General features: G+C 39.3%; 2 protein-coding genes across 2 annotated transcripts; one reads left to right on the top strand and one right to left on the bottom strand.

Annotated features, from left to right (window-relative positions):
• The first annotated feature begins 19 nt into the window (after positions 1-19).
• m17 (IL-6 subfamily cytokine M17) lies at positions 20-2,642 on the top strand. Its single transcript, XM_031856000.1, has 3 exons — positions 20-1,341; positions 1,776-1,924; positions 2,093-2,642. Exons 1-3 carry the CDS (start codon positions 1,287-1,289, stop codon positions 2,555-2,557), a joined length of 669 nt encoding a protein of 222 aa, XP_031711860.1. The 5' UTR covers positions 20-1,286; the 3' UTR covers positions 2,558-2,642.
• Positions 2,643-3,696: 1,054 nt separating this feature from the next.
• On the bottom strand, positions 3,697-8,291 carry tescb (tescalcin b). Its single transcript, XM_031855724.1, has 8 exons — positions 8,012-8,291; positions 7,275-7,344; positions 6,945-7,025; positions 6,707-6,846; positions 6,550-6,611; positions 6,137-6,244; positions 6,008-6,055; positions 3,697-5,822 (listed from the first exon to the last, which is right to left on the bottom strand). The coding sequence occupies exons 1-8, from the start codon at positions 8,073-8,075 to the stop codon at positions 5,745-5,747; spliced, it is 651 nt and encodes a 216-aa protein (XP_031711584.1). The 5' UTR covers positions 8,076-8,291; the 3' UTR covers positions 3,697-5,744.
• Between the last annotated feature and the right edge of the window lie 2,409 nt (positions 8,292-10,700).

Raw genomic sequence — 10,700 nt, 5'->3', positions numbered from 1 at the left:
GTTGATTTGGGGGCTTTTTTGGGCATGCCTCTAATGTAAACGCTGGCAGGAATGCGACTGTATAGTTTCCTTGAACTGTCGACATCTGCGGCACCATCTGCACAACCCTCTTTTATCCCCTGGGGCAACTGGAAAGCCCCGAGGATAGGCAGTAGAGTGGTTAGCCTTTACCTGCCGTAGTGCTGACAGTGTTGTGGTACGTCGAGTTCCCCCTGTCTTTTCTCAAGTAGTCAGTGGTTTGACAGAGTTGTGGCATCTAGTGTGCATGTCTGAAACAAAGACGATATCACCATCAGAAAAACATGGCAATCGGGTCAGCTCTTAGTGAGCCGTGTGCTGACCTCTCGTTAACCCTGCGATGCAGACAGCAGGCCAAACACATCATAGGGTGTCTCCAAGCAGAGGTGATCATCATTTGTGGTGGTGACAAAGATGAGATTAGACAAGACATGAAAAATCCAGTTTGTGTTATATTCACATTTGACATAATCCTCCTGGTCCCTCCTCACATACTGCTTAAACTAATCACTGGAGTGCCATCATATGTCACAATGATGTCATCCTCAGAAGCTTCAGAAGCTTGAACTTGTGATGTGATGACACTGACATCTTGCCTACTTTAGCTACGCAGACCCTCCCTCTTTACGCACTTGTAAAAGTTTCTGATTGAGAAATGCATTTCCTGTGACTTTGCCAGCTTCCTGCTTGAAAATATTGTTGCAAAAAGACAGCATGGTCCGAGGAGCAGTTGGCAATTGTTATGACACAATTCTACATCAAAATGAAGAGAAAGGTGGTGAAAACAGTTAATAAGAAAAGTTTATCACAGACTACTTTATAGGGATTATTCTCTATAAACTGTGTCAAAGTGTATGCTGACCTCAGTGTTTAAATCACTTTTACGCATGCCTGACATGGTTTTCTAAATTCAGCGATTTAAATATATCACATTTCTAGTATATTTTTCCATGCTCAAATAAAAAGGAAGTACCATTAAAAATACTCTGTGCTACACTACATGGTCACTAATAATAATAATAATAATTAGACAACGTCCCTACATGCCTGCTCTGTGACCAGACATGTAGGAACGTGGCCCATGTGTCTAATATAGAGGAAAGAGAAAAAAAAATGCACAACTGACATTCTGGGAAATTTGGTTGCCTCACAAAGTGCACGTCATTTCCTCCTGTGACAAATGTGTGGTTTCTGTCTTTTGAAAAAAAGTTTTAAAGGAGTGTGATTATGAGGAGTCCGTGCAATTCGCCTGTGATTCTGAGAGGAGAATGAATGGTCATGTAAAGAGTATGCCTTTTCAACAGTTTATGGAAAAAGCAACAAGTAAGTTTCATTACATCTACTTTTCTATTAGAATATTTTAAACAACCATTGCATCTTTCCTTAGCATTGTGCACGCTACAGTGGTTACTTTCAGTGTTGTGAAACTTACTGAAAGTGTGAGATTTAACTTTTTCACCGTTTTTGAACATAGTTTTTTTTAATGGAGTGAATTAGTTTTTAAATTGGCCAATATTTAAAGAGACTGACAATGTTTGTTGGCATCGAAAGATACTTTAACTACAGTATATGGTTCTATAAAATGTCTGAACCGGTAATATAGCAGACTTCTGGTGTCCTTTTTTTTCTTGCTGAATATATGCAAAGTGGAAAGTCTGTTGTAATCACCCCTGCCTTACACTTGTGGCTTTCGAATGAGGTTCCCCTCACCACTGGGATGTTGGATAACCTTAACTGACCAGTTCCTTTCTCCGCAGCGTTACTCTCTCTCCTGCTGGTTATGGCTGTTGATTCATCAAGAACTGTGGCAGCAAGCAGAAACCAGCAGTGTGGGAATTCTCTGCTGCAGACTTTGAAGCTAACCAGACTGGTACAGAAGGAATCTGTCGACCTAATCAAAACATATGTGAGTACAGACTTAAATGTGCTGTATCCTAATTTGCTGTGTTATATCCTCATCTGCTTGTTCAGTGCTCCGCCCTTTTACCTTCTTTTAGAACATAATATGCATGCTATTCATGGTCCTCCTGAAGACTTTGTGGCTTAATTAATATCTGATCTTTTTGTTTTGCAGAAAGCCTCTCAAGGAGAAATGCCAGAGCTCATCTGCAAGGTGTCCGTTAACAACGTCCCTGACCCCAACATCTCCGGCCTGGAGCCGTCAGAGAGGCTAATGAGCGTCTACACACATCTCCAAGACTTCTTCCCACATCTCAAACGGGTGTACGAGCAGCAGACAGACTTACAGTCACCCACGAGCCCGCTGCTGACGGACATCAGCCGTGTCAACGCTAGCAGCAGGAACCTGGCTGCTCTCATAAACGACTTCTATCAGTGCCTCTTCCCAAACCTGCCTGTACCAGAGCCAGCAGGAGGGCCGACAACACTACCTCCATCTCAGAACGTCTTCCAGCAGAAGGTCTACGGCTGTGTGGTCCTGAAGACCTACAAGGAGTTGCTGTCAAATGTTTCTGGAGAACTGAGGACTCTAAAAAGCAAAGTTTCCAGAAGGAGGATACAAATGAACACACTTTTCTGAGGATGACCTAAGGCTGGTCAGTTTTCAACAACATAATTAAAGACTTTAAAAGATAAGTGAGTATGAAGGTGGCTGGTACATCAGTGTAATTGAAGCCTATTTATGGTATTTAATAGTTATAATTTCATAATTTAACAATGATATTTATTTTCTTGTTTCCAATAAGAGGAATGCTGTTAAAAGATCAAGAGTGTGAAGGTATCTCAATGCAAGTTATGTATATTTAATCTGTCTTATATGTTATGTAAGGTTCTACTTCACTGGTGTATTATTATGATTATTAAAAGATACTTTGCAGCTGCACTTCTTTATGATCTTAGTCTTCATTTGTTAGTGTCGTTGCATTTTAGCAACATGGGAATTTCTGTAAAATATTCATGCATGACACATGTTTTCTTATTTGCTGGACTCAATTTGAGTAACAATATATCTGCTTCTACACTTAAAAACACTTTAACTTTTTCGCAAAAGTGTAAGAAATAATAAATAAATAGTGTCATCTGGGCTGGCAGGATCATGTGCAGAGTAAGTCCATCAAAATGGGTTAAAAGAAAATCAGGAACCTTCTGAGACGCTGACTGTGTGATATCAGCTCAGAATGACGCATGTGTTTAACACAAGGCAGTATCAGATAGGAAAGATTTCATGAAACTGGCGGGCTGTCTGGCCAGTCACAAGGTGTGTGTGTGTGTGGGTCAGATAACTGTATGTGTTGTTTGCACACTTGCCTCCTCATATAGATGGAGACACAAGTGTGTGAAGGGTGGGATGGGGAAAACAGGAGAAGTTATAAATTCTGCAGAAAACTCCTTTTTTTTAAAAACAATAGATGAATAACAGACACTGCACACAAACCTTTCATCTATATATACACATATAGGTGTATATATAGCATGGATACCTCATATTTTAGTTGGAATGAAGTAATGCTTTACTGAACTTTCCTCAGATCACAAGTTCTCAGGAAAATGGAAGTAGATGGGGGATTCACTCTGGTCACGTATCAAGTTCCTTGTTATAACTCTGCTTTATTTAACCACAGAGGGTACCTCAGGGCAACAATCACTCCTCAGTCATTTGAACTGCCCACTTAATGCTTTACAACACCACAGAAAGCTATGAAGTATACCCCAGCAGGTACAGTATTTGCGATATGCAAAGAACCTTAGACTAGTCACACGTCCTCCCTGTAAAACACTCTTATTTCACCTGAAGTGGAATAACACCAGATAACCTGCACAATTTCAACACCAACACAGGCATTAACGTGCAAACCCCAACAGAACTGGACCGGCCTGGAGAGTGAACACAGGACCTGTTGTAGTGTCTGTCACCACAGATCCACCTGTCATCAATTTACAGCACGTCACTATTGAAATGTGTGGACTTCTGCACAACTGCAATACATTGTCTACATTTTCCAAGTTTCCAAGGCCAAGAAAAAATTATGTTTTAAAAAAAAATATATGATCCTATTGAAACAAGAGATTAAAAACAAGTGCAGTCAACTCACTCAATTCCACCTTTGTTAAAAAATGTACATTGATGTTACATATGATAATCCTTCAGATGGGAGGTAAAACTGTTGAGGGTTACTAAAATATAACATTAGAATGTGTGCAAACCTTTATTACCAAACAAGGTGATTAAAACCTTTAACATGTCCTGTGACCTGAAGAAAAGAAAAGAAAACAATATGTCATATATCACTTATAATTCAGTTTGTGGTGGTCTCTTACCACAACATTGGCACACTTGTTAGGGCTCATTAGAAATCCTCAAGAAAAACAATATTTGTACTCATTGTTCCTTGTAATTCAGCAAACCGTTAGTAACGGCCTTTTCAAATCGTGTGCAAAACACAGGTTTTTCTAGCAAGCAGCCGAAAGTCCCGAGCAGCTTTACTGCAGCAGTAACCGATCCACACTAGAAATTCACAAAAACTATTGAACTTCTATCTTTAACTATAAATGTCTGTATCATTACATTTGTCAGTGTCCATTCTCACTCAGAAAGTCGGTGGCAAAAGGATCGTCCTGTATGCACTCAGAAATATGAACCACCATTACATAAATGTCTTATTTTATTGCAAAATATGGACAGCTTTCCAAAGTAAAAGCCTCAACGATACAATGACACGGACTGTAAAGCGAAACATCTAATCTTTCAATTAATGTGCACCTGTTAAACAATGACCAAGCATGTCCCATGTGTAAAAGCACTGCATTAACATGTTTACAATATGAAGTACGAAAAAAACAACTGTAGAAACGATGTAGAAATATCTTTAATGGATAAGGTGCAGGTTCATTATCATTTAACATGCTTTACATGTTTTGACCCATGGAGGGCAGCATACACCCATGACTGAATACACAGAAGAATGAAGTGCGTCAGAGGTGCTGATGGGTCTCTTTGGACAATATCACATAAAACTCACAGGAAATATTGAGAAATTAAGTGTTAGTATACATTCAACAGAATAAACAGGTATTGATATGCTTTTTTAATTGATTGTGACAGTAGTATGAGTAGTATTAAGACTGACTGATTCACCTCATCTGTACTTCTTAAGAAGTATCTTATCAGTCCTTCTTCAGATAGACTGATAAGATACAGCCTTTAAGCATTTAATCTTGCATAACAGCACTCCCATTTCCTTTTTACCAGAAATACACATCATGAACTGAAGTCAGATGTTTCATATGGTTTCATTGTGCAAATGTAGTGTGCAGAGCATGCACCAACTGTCAATTTTATAATAGGAGTAAAAGGCATCTCAAATGATTGTATTGCTTTTATTACAGCCATCTAGATATAGTTAAATATAAAGCTTTATATCCCTGATAATTCAAAGTTATTGATTTATGGAATTGAAACTTGTAAAGGTTCTACAAGTATCAATATTTGCATGCATTGAGTCATACTGTCTACTACCGCAGACATGGATATTGCTTAGTCAAACTACTGACAGGCTGATTGTTATTTGACTGGTTATCTCATATTATTGCTTCCGATCAAATAAGCTACTTACATCTGCAGTATACATGTTTTCATTTGCATAGTAAAACATGAGTAAGGCATATTATTCAGAGCAAGCGACAAACTGGAAACAACAGATAGTGAAACCATAATCATGCGTCTTCAGAGTTTTCCCAGAGTCTCTGCATAGCGTAGTGTACCGGCCTCACTTACACAAGGTTGTTGTGTCCATATACAAAAAGCGAACATTCATTCTTGATTCAATCTCAAAGCCATTCAGCAACTAAAAAAAAAAAAGGAAGAGTTTTACATTGTTTAAAATGTATATTGCTAAATGTTACCATCCTTTAAAGTGGCAAGGTTGACTTTTTATTTGAATTTGCAAAAACTAAAAATTCTAAACACCCGGATGTACTTTCAAACTAGTTTTGGCAAACATATATTATAGTGTATATTCTGTGCACTAACCTTGAGGAAATGCTCAAATGTGATTCCCTCATAGAACTCATCGGGTTCCTGCGTGTGAAAAAAGTGAAGTTACAAACGAACAGTGAATCAAACCTAATGTTATCTTTAGCTATACCACAGCTCACATACCATGTGACCCATTGAGATACTGGCCACTTCCAACATGGCTGCATCAGCTATGCTTTTGGCTGTGTCCTTCTCCAGCGTCTCGCTGAGAGATAGCAGCTCCTCCACCACCTGCACAGGTGTGAACAACAAGTTGAAATAAAATGATATTACTACAGTGGCTACAAGACTCAAATCTCTGAAGGCTTGAGGGGAAGGAGAGGTTAGTAGACAACTTCCTTCAAAATTCACTTGAGAAGTATAAATGATGCTGATAAAAACAGTCTCCGCTCACGGTATAAACCAACAAGATGGACTCATGCTGATTTCCTCAGACCGTGGTTGGAGGCTGCTGTAATCTTGACTGGTTATGTGACGAGTAAGGTTCAGTAAAAAGGTGCATGAGTTTTGTTCAACACAAGTGAGCAGAGGCTTACGTGTCTGTATTCCTCCAGGGTTATCGTCCCATCGTTGTCCGTGTCATGCATGTTGAATAAAACTGCAGAGGAAAAACACGGCTAATCAGTTCAACAAGGCATGTTTGTCGTCGACAGATAAAGCCAAGCATGCGATCGTGTGATTTGAAGACACTACATCTCAGTTTATCCCTCCGGACGCTCTCCCGCTGCTCCTCTGTCATGTGTAGTGACGGGGGCCTGAAATGGGACATGATCACCAGAAACTCTTCGAAGCCGATCTCCTCAACAGTACCTTCGCCATTCTTCCGAAAGTTTCTGAAGAAATACAAAATGAGCAACTGAGCGGACAGATTTGAATCTTATCTCGCCCCATATTACAAGTTCCAGCAACTTCCAGCCCATCGCCCCTGTACCTTCTGTCAAAGAAGGCCTCTATGATCTGAGAACGGATGGGATTGCATTCAAGATCAGGGATTTTTCTGAAGTGTTCTCTCCTGCGGGTGTAGAGAGGATTTTAAGGAGTGGCATATGGTGTCACACACTGTCATATTATAATCATGGCCACACGTTTCAAGCTATTATGTGCAGGTAAAAAGCCTGTTAGACGGGTTTCCACTTCTAAAGAAAGTGTGTGAGCTGCCAGGCCAATATTCTTTCAGATATAAAACAAATAAAACAGAAACCTGAACGTGTTGCTGAAAAATTCTCATAACACCACACAGTATAAGCAAAATCATACATACAGCAGAGTTTCTTCATTGTGGCTCAACTGCTTGAATCTTTTATGGAGGACTCCAATCTGCTCATATGAAACTGAAAACAGAGAAGAGGGAACCTAAAGTTACTATCTTGTGCATACATAAATAGCCTAAGTTCTCCAAAACCAGTGAGACAGGATATAGGTACTCTTTAAACTCATAACAGTAAAAATGTTGACTTCTAAACAAGTACGTTTGTTGAGAATCTGACGGTAACTTTATTCTCTCACATGTGTGAAGCTTTCAAGGCAGCATATTTGGATATTCATATTCTATGTAAAAATTGTGTTTGGCTGTTGTCTGTCACCTGCAACATAGGCCTCCAAACTCTTCCACGTGAGGCTACATGTCAATTAAAGCAGCTATTGATGCAACTCTCTTAAATCTTTGTGTCAAAGCTTTCAATGTATCTATTATTAAATACACCTCCCTCTGTACACTCGGTGAAGTTTCACTTCCCTCACAATGTAAATTATTCAAGATGCTACCTCTGCACCTCACACACTGGCGTTCCTTAGATGTGCGTAATTACAGGCAAATAGTGACCAGCTCTTTATTTAACGCGTAACACGTTAACATGGTTTCCCCTTTAAGATAAGACCATAAAGTGAGACTGAATTTAAATCATATTTCCGGTGCAGTGAGCTCATGTTTTCACACGTCCTACATGTCTGACTGATGTCTTATTAACGCCAATACAAACAACAACGATGACTACTCACACCCCGTCTTTTCCGCCAGATCAACGTACTCTGGTTGACCCGGTAAGGACTGCAGTGCTCCCATACCTCGAAAAAAAAAAAACGGAAGATCTTCCACCAGTCCGGTTTTTACCGGGACCGGAGACGTGTCAGAAATGAACCGAAAACTGTTGTTATACAACCGGATCTCAGAGCATCATGTCTCGTCCACCTCCTCCTGATTGTGTAGGACAGACCCTGAGCTCACACTTCTTCGTCCCCCTGTGCCATACAGGTCGCAGCTCTCATCCTCTGCAGGCTACTTCCGCGACTACCGTACTGATGACGACACACATTTCGGGACAACAGGCTGCAGCTTGAATTATTGACACAGACTCGTTTATTAATTCAGAGGCCGCGACCACTGACAGTGTTTGTTTGTACTGTACCAGCCAGGGAAGACGGAGAGGATAAAGAAGGTGCACAAGTAGTTCTCAAATATCAAAACACTGGCTCCAGTGGCTGGAAGATGAGATTAGTTTGTCTCACTATGAATTCCGACCAACCCAATTTATTTCTTTAATCCATTTAAACAACCTGTTTTAACTCTTATTTTGCAACAAAACTGAGTCCAATCAAAACGCACAAACAGCCACAAAAGCTTATTTTAAAATTCTGGTCATTTCAAGGATTCTTCCAAAAGTATAAAACATGTCAAGCTGAACTACTGGAAAATACAATATTGTAGGATCTGAAGTGACTTCGATGTGGCCTGATGCTCAACATGACTCAGCAGTGAGCAGCATACACAACATGTCAAGAGTCTCATTAACCATGTGTCTTGGCCCAATGTTTCTCAAATGTCAGAAATCCCACAAACGTGAAATAAAAATCCAGTTAGTTAACTTGAAGAGCTATGTCAGTAATTTGTGCAAACTGTCCAATTTAATCAAACAATATCCAACTGGTGAATCTAAAGTTGTTGTTTCTATTTCTGATCTTGCATGATTGTGTCTTCCTGTTTATTCAAAACTGCAATGTGAAAATGTGTCCAAAACACGATGTGGTGTCTGAAAAGTTCCCATAAATGATCACAACTTGATCACTGCGGTCCTGGCTATGCTTTTCACTCTTAGAAAGCAACTTGTTCAGGCACAAACCACGACTCTACATTAAAATAACAGAAGTGAAACAAGTTACATGCTGAATATATTTTTGATTAAAACTATGCAGTATTAAAGAACACCACAAGGTGGTAGCATTTGGTCAACTATGTAACGTAACACCAGGAAAGAAAGGTCAGTTAATTAACCCTTGAGTACGATTTTTTAATCAGAGCGGCAGTGAAATATATATGGTGTGTGTGTGCATTTAAGTGCCTATATTTCAAACTGTGTTTACTCGAGGGTATAGCATCTATGGATTATCTTTACATTAATTGTGTTGAATATGTTATTTAACCACACTTATTTTCAGTATTCTTTACCACCAAATGATACACCGTCATGTCTCTTTCACCATCATTGTGACGGTCTTTATTGAATTGTAAAACGCTGATCCCAACCTGTCACACTTTGCAGCTGTTTCCAAAGCTGTCGAGCTCCACCGTCTGTGCCTGTTGCATCCTCCAGTCATGAGCAATTAGCTGTCACTGCTAATAGTGAATCAACAGGCATGGTAAGGACAACAGCAACACAATTGAACTGCTTGGAGAAGAAACATCTTATCCTGCTATTTTACCCCACTCATCTCCATGTTTACATTCCTCTTAAAGTCAGATGTGTATTATGATCCTGTACAATACTGTATTCACACTCGGGGATTGTCGAGACATTGTTACTTTTTAAGCTTAAGAATAAGCTTATAAACTATTAGGATATCTGAAAGCCCCATTATGACACTAATCAATAAATAAATAAATGAAGGAGCAGTAAGTGAGCAGCGCTGCATTGTGTTATTGTGAGGTTACTAGAACTCTTGATACTTGTTACGATACATCTTGGTTTATCAGAGTCCCCCTTCAAGATAACCTCATCAACTTGTGAGAGCTCTTTATCATCTCTGTGCCATATTATGACAGTGATACAATGCAAACTGTGTCATAACATTTGTCCTTGCACTGTATAGTTAACGATGGCAATAATGTGTTCTATTGTTTAACCTCCTCAACACGCTGTCATACCCAGAGACTCAGAGACCCATTACTGCTGTGCTGGAACACTTTCTTTGCCACGTGCTTTCTGTGATTAAACGTTACTTCCTTTCGGAATATGCAACACATGAGCACAATATAAACTTAAACAAAGTCTTATGTTTTGAAACGGGGCCCATCTGCAAGACACAGACTCTAGATTGGGATATAGCACTTGCCTTGGTTGATATCGTACTTTGGTGGTAAAATTCTAATTACAATCAATTCAAGCAACAAACAATACTTTTTTTTTGCTCACTTTGGTGTCAAATTGGTTGATCCAGCTTTGCACAATTGTGCACAATAAAACAACTATCAACAATGTTTAATGTGTTCAAGCACAAACAACCAAGCAGTAAACTACATGCACAACGTCGAAGATCATATTCTTTATGACATATTGTAGTATTACAATTTAGATTTGGTCTGTTTTTTGAAAAAACTATGGCACTTAGAATATATGAGTAACCCATCAATTAAAAGTTAAGGCCCCTGAAATACTTTAAATATTTGTAAGGCCTGATAAAGGAGTATCTTTAT

Source organism: Anarrhichthys ocellatus, unplaced genomic scaffold (assembly GCF_004355925.1).
Source record: "Anarrhichthys ocellatus isolate YVR2014 unplaced genomic scaffold, GSC_Weel_1.0 scaffold16, whole genome shotgun sequence".
Lineage (NCBI taxonomy): Eukaryota > Metazoa > Chordata > Actinopteri > Perciformes > Anarhichadidae > Anarrhichthys > Anarrhichthys ocellatus.
The sequence above is the reverse complement of the archived record's forward strand: the minus strand, read 5'-3'. Positions and strand labels throughout refer to the sequence as shown.

Coding starts and splice junctions, on each gene's coding strand:
- tescb (XM_031855724.1), bottom strand. CDS start 8,075: ATGGGAGCACTGCAGTCCTTACCGGGTCAACCAGAGTACGTTGATCTG. Junction 7,345..8,011: donor TCTGGCGGAAAAGACGGGGT/GTGAGTAGTCAT, acceptor CTCTGTTTTCAG/TTTCATATGAGCAGATTGGA. Junction 5,823..6,007: donor CATTTGAGCATTTCCTCAAG/GTTAGTGCACAG, acceptor TTTTTTTTTTAG/TTGCTGAATGGCTTTGAGAT.
- m17 (XM_031856000.1), top strand. CDS start 1,287: ATGAATGGTCATGTAAAGAGTATGCCTTTTCAACAGTTTATGGAAAAA. Junction 1,342..1,775: donor GTTTATGGAAAAAGCAACAA/GTAAGTTTCATT, acceptor CTTTCTCCGCAG/CGTTACTCTCTCTCCTGCTG. Junction 1,925..2,092: donor TCGACCTAATCAAAACATAT/GTGAGTACAGAC, acceptor TTTGTTTTGCAG/AAAGCCTCTCAAGGAGAAAT.